We start from the raw sequence: 13,907 nt of genomic DNA on the forward strand, positions 1-13,907 counted from the left end.
CAGAAGATTTCTATGTTCATGATGTAGCAAATCCTGAAACTCAGACTTAGGAAAACAAAACTATCCAAGTAGAAATTGGTATCGGAAACACACCAATGTACACCTAAGAACCTGCTAAATTAGATGTATGCTGTTTTGTGGTGTTGTCTTCCTTTGATGAGCCTGGGTGCCAGTTAAAAACAAAATAATAATGGACAAATTGGAGGGTTGGGTTCAAATTACTTTCATTTCAAGCAATTAAGGAAGTGGATTTTCCTTATCATTCAAATAATGAAAAACATTTTGTTTCTGAGCCCAGCACGGGCCCGTCCCATTGGCTGCATTTATGGGCCCGAGCCCGGTTTAAAACCGAAATTTTCTTAGTAAGTTGGCTGTTTATAACTAAACTAATTCCGAGCTGTTTGAATGACAAAAATCTGTTCAGAATTACGTGCGGGATCTTACTGAATAGCCTACTTCCTCTCACAAGGCAGCAAAAACCCGACACTTACATTTCAAATCGTAACCTTTGATTGACTGGTGATAAAAACATAATTGACACAAGGAATTAACAATCAGACTTTGCGGATTACAGAGAAATTTGAATGACAGAAATCTGTTCGGAATTATGCACGGGATCTTAATGAATAGCGCAACAGAAGCGAAACTTGTTTCAGTTGGTTCAACAAACCCGAGCAGCCTTTGCGCATGCCTATATATACATATATATATATCCAGGGCCTACATATAACATTCTGATTATCACACCAAATAGCTTACTCCCCACCCCAATTATTTAAAAAAAAAACAAAAAAAACCTTATATCTGACAACGAGACCGGCCCCGACCCACGGGCCGGGCTGGGCCGGTCTCGGGTTCGGGCAGAGTATCAAACCTCTGCTGCTGAAACCAAAAAGCTTTTAGACAGGTTTGTAGCCTTTCTAAACTCATATATTTTTCCTGTGAAGTAATGAATATTTGCAGCCTCTGGGCTTTTTTCAATAATAAATTGTTTGAAATAACCTAAAAGGGGACAATAAAAATCATTGGTTGGTGTCACAGTATTCTGTGCATGTGGGCATTCACTTGTTATTTGGGGCCACAAGTGTATTGATGCACAAGAGTAAACTCCAATCTGTGAGGCATAGTTTTCCAACTTTCTAATGCTGAGTGGGGTGGGTAAGGTTGAAGAGCCTTTTCATTGGAGAAAAAAGGAGTTGGATTTGAACATTTATTATTTTTATGCGGGTTACATGAATAATGGATCTCATGGTTCCATAGTTTGAGAAGGCCTCAAACACATAGCATGGATAACTGCTACTAAAGATTGCCCTTCCTGTTTTGTGGGTTTGCTGTTGCTTTGTTTTGTTTCACTGTTTCAACCTACTCTATCAAAAAGACTTGGAAAAACCTAAAAAGAAGAATTTTCTTCAGAAGACCAATGAAGCTATACTTACTGTGGAACAAAACATGGACAGTCCCTTGAAATTGATGATTGCTGAGCTCTACATTTTATTTATTTTATTTGTCCCTGCCTTTTGATGTATTGTCTTTGTTTTGTTGTACTCAGTTCATTCAGTGCAAAGGGCCTTTTAGGATTTACCTGCAATGTAAATGTATTTTTTTCACTTGTTAAATGTTAAAACTCCCACTGGAAAACTTAGCCAAATGATGCCTTTGCCATGATAGCATGTTGATATATAATTTTTTCTGAGTCTCATGCACCAGTCCAGTGCTTGTTTAATTTAAGGGTAGCCATCTGTGCCCAAGTCAAATGACCATTCAGGAATATTGCTGTGCCTTTCCATCCATTGTATCCTGGTTTGGATATTACAGGAAAGGGGCGTGGATGAGAGCAGGCAGGTCACCGCTCACCGCCCTTATCAAGAAGCCTCCTATCATCTGTGTTTTGTTGAATTAGGCCAGTGGCACCTCCAAAATGTTCAATAGTAAATTGAATCCCAGAACTATTGCCTCCATATCCGTTCTCATCTATACTACACCTACACTACCCACTTAGCCACAATGTCTCACCCAAGAATTCCCAACGTTACCATCACAACAAAAGCTGACCCCCTGCTTGACACGGCCTGCTCAGCAGTTCAGAAGCTGAATTGTACCGGCGATCGTAGGCTAACGAGGCGGCTGACTGTGCTGGATAGAAATGGTCAGCTCAGCTGTTCTGAAAATGAATTTAATCTGCAAATGATAGGCTTAACTATCAGTTATACCAGAAGCTGAATGGGGTATATGGCTACCCAATCCTGCTACCATAGCTATGCCATCATGTGCTACAGTAACTCCTGCCTTTGTCATTAGATGGATTTCCATACTTGGGAACCTAGCTGGTGTCTTTTCTTTTCATCCAGAGCCACTGTGTATCCTTTTGACTGCTTCAGAAGCTGCCTTTGTAGCCCGATGTCAGCTCTGATCATGAATCCTAACTCCCTGAATAATATAACAGTGGATCTGGCTGCAAATCAACAGGGAGCACCCAGTCCTAATGTTCAGCCTCTGCTGCTAGCTCTATTTATCTAATCTTAACCATAAAACGGTAGTTCTCAACCACCACATGTGCCAGTCCAGTGATTATGTAGCTTTTCATTCCAGCCAAACACCACAAGAACTGATTTCACTGATTTGCCACCTTCAAACAGAGAGGGGGGAACTAATCAGTGAAATCAGATGGTGTACTTTAGTTCAAATGAAAACCTGCATAGTCTTGAGCCTTGATGGCACACGGTTGAGAACCACTGCCATAAAAAACTATCTTGACTTACAGGTACAGCAAGAGAGAGAGACAGAGGGATTCACCCCCCCCACACACACACACACACACACACACCCAAACACACGCACACACACACACACACATTCACTTGCAAAATTGTCCTGGTAATTATGGCTCCTTTCAGCTAAAAATACTATTGCCATTATGTCAGCACAGCCGGAAAAAAAAAATTAACAAGTACTTTCTTCCTGTCTCTTTGTGTCTCTTTGTCTCTCCCTCCTGCCCCCTCACCCATCTATCTCTCACTCTCCTCACTCTTTTCAACCCATCTTGCTCTCTCCCTCCCTTCTCTCTGTTTCTCTCTCCCTCTCTCTCCCTCTGTCTCTTCTCTCTCCCACCTTCCTTGTGTCTGTCAGTTTAAGTGTTGCGGAGGTCAAGAGTTTAAGGACTGGGAGGTCAACATGTACCACAACTGTTCCGCACCTGGTCCGTTAGCCTGCGGTGTTCCTTATACCTGTTGCATTACCACTAAGGTAGGTATCACTACTATTACTGTTAGTATTATCACTACTATTATTTTGGTTACTGTTACACCATAAAACTGTCTGTCTTTTATGGGCATCCCAATGCCTGTTGTATTACAAGTAAAGTCATATTAGTACCTTCTGCTACTAGAAAAACAGTACTCCTGCTAAAACTACTACTACCACTACAAGTAATACTATTACCTGCTGCATTACCACTAAGGTTCTACAATTACAACCAATCTAGTTTTATTACTACTGCTAGTACTACTACCACTACTACTGTGAGTGCTACTTTACTCTATTTAATACTGGATTGTGGCATGCCTTATGAAATATTATTTAAATTCCATGCACAAAGACATGTATTGTGTTCGCCATGTCTGTGTGTTTGTTTGTGTGTGTGTTTATTTTTCTATTCCTTCATAAAACGTTCAAGAAAGAGCCATGAAGCAAAAACCGTAATGCCCGGGGGGGGCAAAGAGCCACAGATGAGTTAAAAGGGCTTAGATGTTGCAGCCATCTGTGTTGTTTTGCATTCTGCTTTGCACGTAGTAAACATCAGTATAACCCACAGCTTTCATGTCTGTTGGAATCTCAGCCATTTCCTCAGACCGCCAAAAATGAGTCATGGTTGGGAAGATTGGTTAGAAAGGCACTCACTAGTCGAAGGGAAGCTGTTTCAATCCCTGCAACCTACAGTGCCCAGTTCCACGCAGAGGCCCCAGGGAAAAGACACTGCATCCCCATGGATATGTGTATTAACTGGTTCGGCAGTGCGGGGGTCGGTACTGGAAAAAAGTAATAAATGACGCATTACTCATTGCTTTTCTTAACAGTAATGAATTACTTTACTTATTACTGCCCGAGAAAAGTAATTGGTTACATTACTTTTGCGTTACACCCTAAAACGATTGTGCTAGGTTTACTTGCCAATAAATATTGCCATATTACCAGCAGAAGTAGTCTAAATAATGACAGACACAAAATCTTTCTTTTAAGTTTTTTAATAAAGTCAGAGCCTACAACATTACATTCTGACTTTCTGAGTCATATTTATCACTTTGTTGGCTCGTTCATGTGCGCTCTACTGTAAGTCTGATATTTCCGACATGACTTGAAGGCAGGATAAGAAGAGGGGAATCTTTTGATAGATATTACGCCAATAAAGAGGTTAAAAAGGCTAAAGAAAGCAACGCAAGTGAACACCTATCTGTTAGATCAGTAACTGTAATGTGATTGCTGAAATTGGAACAGTGATGCCTTACTCTACTCCGTTAGTAATGTGATTACAGTAACGCATTATACTAGCTTAGATTATCTGAAATTCTTGGATACAGCCAACATTTCATCTGTGGTTATTCTATGCATTTATAAAAAGGGCTGGGAATTTCTGAAGCAGTCTGCACAGTTGTGCAGTGTGTCATTATAGTAATAGCTGTAATAATATGCAGTTAGTTTGACTTCACACTCGGCCTTCCCTATGACGATGATTAAGCCTTTGCCATTCCATTACACAGACACATTCACATGCAATTTCCTCCCACACACACAAGCACATGTTCTCCCCTTAATTTACACACCTACACTCCCCATATGTGACATTAGCAAGGAAAGAAAGAGAGAATGACCAAGAACTTGATACTCAGACAAGTATTTGATGAAATGGTCAACTCTCCCTCTTAACTGACCTGATTAGAAACAAACTATCCCTCTATCCCTTTCCTTCATTCTTACCATTGAATTGTACTCCATTACATTTTATTACCAGGCTATTGCTATAAGTTATTCATGAATATTGACTGTTAATCTTTTTTCAATTCACGTGAGTCACTCATGATAATAACATAAACTAAGTGCCTAAAATGTAAAGTATAAAGTTTCCTATTAATTGACAGCATGTAGTATCACACCATTGTATCCCTTATTTTTATTGCAGAGGTAGTTGGGCTAATTTTGGTTTTGGTTCCACATCTCTCCCTGTTTTGATCCCAATTTGGTTCCAGTCCAGGTTGTAGCACTAAAACTTTAATCTAGCCTACAGTCTTCTCAGTAGGTCAAAAGATATGGTGGCGGGATGAACTCAAAATATGGTGGAGGAGCAGCCAGTAGCAAGGCTAAAAACCCCGGTCTGCCTCCCAAATTACCTTTGATAGAACAAAACGTTGCCATTGTTATTAAAAGGAGGAGGAACCTGAGACAGACCAAAGAAATTAAAACTGATTCAGACTTGGCCGTTTTCCTTCTAGACAGGCAAGAGTAATTTACGTTATGTAACATTTGTTATGTGGACTATTGCTGTCTGGGAAACTAGTCTAGCCCTACTACTTGATCTAATAACTCATTTCCATTACTCAGAACCAGGCTGTGCAGGGCTGAGCCTGGTAAAGACAAAGCCCAGTTGGTTTGTTATTCGTTTGCATCATATACACAACGAACAGGGCTAACGTTATATTCATTGCAATGCTGCACCGCTGTAGAGGCAAGATACCGCCGACGAAGCTTATGGCATGGCAAAGTTTAGCTGACTGATTCGCTAAGAAATTATGAATCAAAAACGTATTATATTTTGTGTAGTTTTTTGTTGTCTTTTGTATTCTGCTCTCTAAATATATGTACAGACAGCAGAGTTACCGAACAGCGCATAGGGGAGAGATCATGTTATCGCTCATCAGCTCTATTTCTCACGATCACTTGGTCTTTTGGCAAAAGCCTTGATAATGCACATCAATAATTGGTCAACGTGATCTGTTCTGACGTGCCATAGCAAAATGATTAACCTTAATGGTGGAAATCTATAGCTCCCAAGCCCCAGAGTGTAACCCATGGCGATCTCCAGCTATTACTATGTTTCACTTTTAGCTGCGTTGCACTTTGTGCCGTGTGCAACACATGAGGGAGTTAAATTATTTATTTCCCTCACATTTTCCATCGTCGCTATAGCTAACAAGGAAAATGAGTGTGATAATTTATGCTAACATGAAGGATCCGTCAACCCCCACCCCCCCCCCACCCCACCCCCACTCTCACAACTCAACATTATAGACTAATGAAGACTATAGAAAAAAAAATCTCCACTTACACTCCATTACATTAACAGTTTCCTCATTGGTTCCAAAGTAAAACACATTTCTAAACACAGTGAAGTGCAATAATGGAATGCATTACTGCTACGCACACTGCTAATTGACACATAAAACGCTGTAAGACATTTCTGCTGTTTCCGTCTCAACATCTTACCGGATGTGTGTACATTTTGGACCGTTAGACTTTGTGTTTTTGCGTCAGTGTGTGTACGTGCTCATGTGTGTGTGTTTGGGTGGGTGGAGATTTGTCGTGTGTGTGTGCGTGTGTGTTCCCTGCTGAGTTCACTGAGTTCCCCTACCCACTGCCTAGCAACTTGCCCAGAGGACCAGGCGAAATAAGAGTAAAATTAAGTGTTTTCTGTGTATTTTTTGCCGCTGTCCCTCTCTCTCTTCCTCTCTGTGCCTTTTGTTTCTCACAATTTCAGTTTCATTTGAAATGAGCTGAGCATCTGTTGCCAAAGCAAATAATAACAGAATCTTGAGATTAAATGGTAACAATAGAAAAAAATGGTAACAATCAGAAGATCATTTGTCGCCCCTGTCCCTTCTGTCAGCAAACATTCTGAAGTTTGGGAAATAAGTTGCTTGAGTAAAAAATGATGAATAATAATCAATAAATTCAGAGTTTGTACACATTATGAGGAAGTGCAGCCTGTCTCTACTGCCTGGCTTTGCTCACAGAGTCTGTATTTTGTCAAGGATTTCTTCAGTTTCTCCTGCAACAGGATAAGGATTGTGAGCTAGTTTTAGAGCCTATCGTGTTTCCACTTGATGCCTCCAACATGGTGATATTTTTTTTTTTATTTTGGTTTAGTTATAATTTGCTTGGGCCACATCATCATGACACTGTCTTGAGATATAATGGAGTTCACTGAACGGCAGCGACGCCCCAGGACTAGCTGGCAGAGGGGACCCTTGTCTTCGCTCATCTCCCTCTTACTGTCTCTGCCTCCATCTCTCTCTGTGTCCCTCTTGCCTCTACTTTCAATCAGTTCAGTTCAGTTAGTTTAAAGTACTTTAACAATATGAAAGTCATATCTCATCTCTCCTCCCTCTCTCCCTTTCTCTCTACAAAAAACAAACATTTTCTCTCTCTCTCTTTTTCCCCTATGATTCCCTCTCTCTTTATCCAGTTATCTCTTCTCTGTCCTCCCTTCGACAATGACAATAAGCGTGTGAATCCCTTTTTAAGCCCTCAGATAAATAGTATTCCTCTCCCCATCTGTCTCTCTGTCTCACTTTCCATCTCTCTATTGTCCTTCCCTCAACCTTTGTCTCTCTTCTCCTTCCATAACTCGAGACAGACTATGCCATACAGTAGGTCTCAGCTGCTAGGGAAGAAGCAGCGGGGGTATTAAGGAAAATGAAAACTGGGTGTTTTGGTTGAATAGCACAGTGGTTCTCAGCGTGGGGGTCGGGACCCCACAGGAGGTTGTAAAATAATTTTAGAGGGTTTCAAGATGATTTATGGGACAGCAAAACCACATATTTCTGCTATACTGAATAGTTTTCAGCCTCATGGCAATGGCGATAATGAATCAAATGAAACAACCTGATAAGGGAAAATTGTGAGTAGGCATCACTTCACTTTAAGGGGTTACAAGCCAAAAAGGTTGAGAACCACTGGATTAGCAGGCTGAGATGCACACCTTCTACTTGCGATATTGTTTGTTTGAATCCTCCTTGTAACCTTTGTTGTTGTTATACTCTCTTTCTCTTTGCTGGTACTCTTCATTGTGTATTGTCTCTTATGTGTATTATCTAATCTTACTGTCATCAACTGTGTTAGACGTCCTTCCTGTTTATGAGTACCTACCTGCCTTTTCCTGCTGATGTCTGATGAAGGTCACGTCTTCCAAACGATAATGAAGTATGCATTTTTAATGCAGTGTTGCACCTGTTCATCCTGACAGCAATAGCAGCTGTTCTCCCTTAGTTTGAACTTTTTAGTATAACAGTAATGCCATTAAATCTCAAAGTCAATGAAACTTGAAAAGGGTGACTACCCCCCCCCCCCCCCCCCCCCCCAGCCTCATTCTCACAAGGCTCTCAGCAAGGCTCGTGCCACTGTGTCAGTCAAGGAGACTGGCAGTTTATCTTATTTGAATACGGAAAACCACAAACTCAAAGTCACCAGGCTTGGATGACCTCACAGACACACACACAACCACACAGATCTTTCACATAGCACCGTTGGCAGTATTGTGGTCAGTCAGTGTTTGGTTTTAATGTTACACACACACACACACACACACACACACACAGAAACAGAAACAGATTTTCTTCAGTAATGGAGTCCTCAGATGTTTTGTGGTCAGTGTTTGTTTTTAGAGCCACTGTACACATTGACAGGGCAAGAGAGGGCTGATTCCCCTTAGGAGTTTCTGTGTTGTCTGTGCTGTTGTGTGTGTGTGTGTGTGTGTGTGTGTGTGTGAGAGAGAGAGAGAGAGAGAGCGTGAGAGAGAGAATGAGTTTAAGTGTGTGTCTGTGTAGTTTTTAATCTGTCTCTGCTTTATGTACCCACACAATTCCCACTTCTAAAGAAAAACTTAGACGTTGGCTCTGTCTGTCTGCTGTTAGATTCCCCCTGACACTGGGAGCTGTTCAGAGCGTCTGGGTCCATTTGACTGATGAACATCTCTCTTTCTCTCCCTCTGTCTGTTTGTCTCTCTGTCTCTCTCTCTCCCTCTCCCGCTCTCTCTCTCTCTCTCTCTCTCTCTCTCCCTCTCTCTCTCTCTCCAGCCTAATGAGGTAGCCAACACTCTGTGTGGGTACAAGGTGTTGATGCAAGAGGTAAGACTACCATGACTCACCGTTAAGAACAGAAAGATCTTTATTTAAACTCATTACGCAGATCTCATCCTCTCATATCTGTTGAATATGCTGTCTCTTGTATGTTTTGCACTGTCCCACTGTGCAGGATGTGAGGGCCCTTTGTCCTTGCAGCTTATGTGCCAGTATGTACTTGTGTTAAGCCGGTTGCCCTGACAGGAGGACATATTCCCGCAGTGAGCTGGTGACTGTAGCCCACCATCACTGCCACAATGCCCTTGAGCAAGGCAGTTGTCACAACGGTCTTTTGGGGAAGGAGAGACACTTTAATTTCTTTATTTGTGCCTGTGTGTGTGTGTGTGTGCATCTACTATAGGAAAGTTATGCAGACAGAAAAAATCCAATTACCTGGTATAATAAAATAAAATTAATGAAATAATCATATTCATCAATTATTTTATGAAGTGAAACATTATTATGAAATGTATTGTTTCAGAATAATGTCACATTGCACAACTTAAAGACATTTTTTGCAATTAAATATGAAACAATTACACAGACGCCTTCAAATGTTTCAAAAATTAGCGGTTGGCTTGCTTTGTCTTTGCTTGTCAAACTATTTGTATAGCGCTTTTTATGTATTATCACTATTTTTTGTCTGTCTCACAGCGTTTGGACCTGACAGAAATCATCCATATCAGAGGCTGTACTGATGCGTTCCTCATCTGGCTGGCTGACAACTATAAGATTATGGCTGGACTGCTGCTGGGGATACTACTGCCTCAGGTACACACACATACTCAACTAGAAGACTGTGCAGGCTGCTACCAGACCATAGGCATACTGCTGCTGCTCACACCAGACCGCTCACGCTCCTGTTCAAAAACACACTATACTGATACATAAACAATCTAGGGATCTGGTTTTTCAGGGGGTTTCTATGCTTGCCAGCAGGTCAAGCGTCTACATCTAGATTCCTCCAGATCTGCTGAAGTCACTGAATGACTGTAGGATTTTTGCAGGTCCTTGCTGAACTGATGGCCCTCATGAAAGATCATTATAAAAACACAACATTTGCATGACAAATGCCATTATAAAAAGACATAAGATATCAATGGACACAGCCAATAATCATTCAAAACTAACACTCAACACCGACTTTATTGAAAATTACGTTAACTTCTTAGCTTATTTAAATTGCCATGCTTAAACTTATACTACCTACTGTTGTGCATCGAGAAATCACACAACTGAAAACACACGACTTGTAACATGATTTTACTCCAAACCCTTTATGATACTAAAAGCTTAGAGGTGTTTCTGTATCCGTAACATCATGTAATAGAAAAACACTTGCTCTTGTTTCCTTAATTGCCAAGACTCTCAAACCTGGCAGGCATGTAACTAGTGCGAAGTTAGTTTTCACTCGTTTTCAAAAGACTGTGAATGTTGAAAATGTATCTCAGACACAAATGGGAATAAAAAACATTTCTCCATAGCCAACAGCCCGAGGCAAGCCACCTACATGACTAACAGAGAGAAAACTTTGCTGCTTCATGCTCAGGCACAACTCACAGACAAGTCAACACCATGGCACCAGGAAACGCAGGCATTACATTTATGTTACCAGTGATAAAAGAAGCAGAATAACTTTCACCAAATGCAGTGCACACTGGTATTTTGGTGTAGAGCATTTCAGTAGCTTGCGCATCCAATCCAAGCAGGCACTCCTCACCTCTGAGTGGAGAAGTCTGTTTGATTCAAGTTTACCCTACATTTACATGAAAACATTTTAAGATGAATCTCCATTTTTGATACTTAGACCTGTGGGGAAAAAAATATATATTTTCATAATATTGTGTATGTGCTTTACGTGAAAATGTCCCCTGAAATTGCAGCCAACAATATTTTTGTCATTTGTCCGACTGCAGTTAAAAACAGAATTAAAAGATAAAAGAAACCTTGACACATATACATACTTGGCATATACTTGACATCTACACCCACATATGCTGCACACACACACATCATGCATATACACTGCCTAAACCACTATAGTTATGGCCATTTGTCACTCCTTCCATACCCACCTTTTACACATGATCCATTAGTGGATGTGGGCGCATACGCTCACAATAGCTATGTGTCACCAATGTGTCACCCTTCCTCACCCTACCGTTCCTCTCATTCCTCTCTCTCTCTCTCTCTCTCTCTCTCTCTCTCTCTCTCTCTCTGTAGTTCTTCGGTGTGATAGTCAGTTGGCTGTATATCACCCGTGTTGAAGACGCCATCAGTGAGTACGGCCACTACACAGACGGACTGCTGGACCAGAACACACATCAGAGAGCAGCCAAGCAGCGGGGCGGCATGGCCAAATGGTGCAAGTGTATGCCTGAGATTGACTGACGAATACAAAAATCAGTAAATGGACTCCACTCCAACCTACACTCACAGTTCACTCAGGTTCACTCAGGTCACTCAGGTTGCTCAAGGTACAGGTGTAGCCATTGTAGAAGTCCCCCATTGAACTGCATGCTTACTGCAGAACCGTCGCATTGTGTCTCCATTGCAGAGAATTGTTTGGATTTTTTTGGAAGAAGGATTTTAGTATAAGGAGTTCAAATGTTCTCAAATGTTCAAATGTTCCTGTTCCTGTAGTATTCAAATGTTCCTTTTCTGCTATACTCTGTGGCATTCAATAAAGAATTGTTTGCAGTGCTAATGCAGGGAGGGGAAACCACTGTAAATGATGTCTCATTTAGATATGAGCTTGCATTTAGCTGCAGCCAGCCTCAGGGAACAGCACAGAAATCAGTCCAACCAGTTCTGCAACTCACTAAACTCTATCACACTAGAAATGGCACAGAGACCAGTCTGATCAAGTCTGCAACATCTCACACTGTGCCACAATCTACAGGTTTTGAGACTTTTTGCTGCATTTTTAATGGTCTACCTTGTTTGTTCTTCCTGTTGCCAATTAAACCACTACTGCACTCCTGGATGATCCCATCCAACCACTGATGTACAGTACTGCTGGGGTGCTATCATCCAACCACTACTGTTGCCAAAACCTTTACAGGTTCCTGCAGTGCAAGATAGACTAAATAAGAGACTGTATAGGCTAGTAGACTGGTAGCCTAAAAGCAGAGTAAATTTTGCATCATTTTCATATGTAACCGCCTACCGAATTAGGTTTGAGTCTAAAAAAAAATAATTATTTGAAATGTGAGTCCCTACAAACATTTTTAAAGCATTGCTGTACTCTGGGCATCCCCATCTAAACCCTGCTGTGTGTCCAGGGTTTAATCACCATGCTCCTCAAAGTGCCCACTGCACCTACATGACCTATGCAGCACAAAGTTCTTGTGCTGCATAGGTCATGTGACAGTTTGTCTGCCCCACATTTACTAACAATGCACTGAACCATCTCATATGTTTTTTATTGTATAGAACTGTTTTTAAAAATCATCTCAACCACCAAGTGTATTTCTGTCTCTTGATGTAACGATATACCAAAGATGATCAATGTCTTAACTTTTATGCTCCAGTTGAACTTAATTCCCTTTTCATCAAATATACTTTCTGGAAAATAAGCTCTTAAATAAGCAACTTACTGGTATGATGAGAAAATAGGTATCGGTTTCAGCAATGTCAGTTCAGTGACACAGTGCTTTCAGGATGATCAATGGTAGGTTGATGTAAAATAAGAACTAATTTGCCAAAAAATCAGTGTATTCCTTTAACAGTTCCATTAACACTTCCCAACTTTTAATGCTAATGTAGTGGCGCTGCCATAACAAAATGGCATCTCAGGGTTGAATATATCGCTCAGTATAGGCACATTATAGCTCAGTCAAGCAGAATCATCAGATAAAGAACATGTTGACCAAGGATACAGATAAAATTGCTTTTTGAAAGCTCCGTAAAACACTTGTAAAAATCCAATCCAGCGTGATTTTGAGTTTTATAGAAGTGAACCTATGAAGTATGGGAATTTTATAAATATTTGTGACTTTTTCAGGGTTTGTTTTTTTTTTCTTGTGTGAATTTAATGTACTACTGAACTTTGTTTTGTTTGGTGTGAAGTGGGAGACCAAAATTTGAATCTTTGTTGATGTTGATGGGTTTTTTCTCTCTTTGCAAACATTTCAAGTCAGTTAATTTAGTCAGTTCTATTTCATAGGATACAAGGCCAAAGATGTTTGGTTTCCACTACAGGGCCAAACAGGACTCAGGGTTTACATATTAGCCAGATTTACACTGGAGGGTCGAATAGAGATGGCCAGGACTTTATTACTGTTGGCCTGGTTGCCACTACAGGATTAAATATCTAATATTTCAGCTCAGATTAAAATTGCTATTGCTGTCTTTGCATCAAGAGTTCACAGCATGTTTCACTTAGTTGTCTGCAGTTTTCAATGACAAAATAATGTGTTTGATGTTGACATTACTAACATGTTGCCCCTGACCCTGATAAGAGCCATTTGGCCCTGATTTGGAAAAGTGGCTTCTGAGGTTTGGAATCAATCATTATTTGACTGTAACTTGTGAAGGTCTTGGCTGGTGGGTTGAATGGAAGGGTTTTGTGTGCATATTCACTTGGCTGAAGGGTTTTTATATGTGATGTAGTTGTACCTACTACCTACTGTTTATGCCGGTATTCACACAGAAACAGAATCAGATGTTCATGCTTCTGTGACACAAATCCAATGTTTTTTTTATGAAGTGGTGAAACGGATTTGAAAGTTTAGGCGTATTTTATTAAAGCGCAGAGACAATCCACACTGTTGATTCCACTCAGGTCACCTTGCTTGT

General features: G+C 40.7%; 1 protein-coding gene across 1 annotated transcript in view; it reads left to right on the forward strand.

Moving 5' to 3' along the window:
* The window catches only part of tspan15 (tetraspanin 15), a 44,189-nt gene extending 32,485 nt beyond the window's left edge, over positions 1–11,704 (forward strand). Inside the window, exons 5-8 of the mRNA XM_071897107.2 lie at positions 3,127–3,243; positions 9,063–9,113; positions 9,762–9,878; positions 11,331–11,704. Of these exons, the coding sequence (XP_071753208.1) occupies positions 3,127–3,243; positions 9,063–9,113; positions 9,762–9,878; positions 11,331–11,498 (453 nt within the window). The 3' untranslated portion in view covers positions 11,499–11,704. The remainder of the gene's footprint in view (positions 1–3,126; positions 3,244–9,062; positions 9,114–9,761; positions 9,879–11,330) is intronic.
* Positions 11,705–13,907: the final 2,203 nt, after the last annotated feature.

The sequence above is a fragment of the Centroberyx gerrardi genome, chromosome 1, assembly GCF_048128805.1.
Source record: "Centroberyx gerrardi isolate f3 chromosome 1, fCenGer3.hap1.cur.20231027, whole genome shotgun sequence".
NCBI lineage: Eukaryota > Metazoa > Chordata > Actinopteri > Beryciformes > Berycidae > Centroberyx > Centroberyx gerrardi.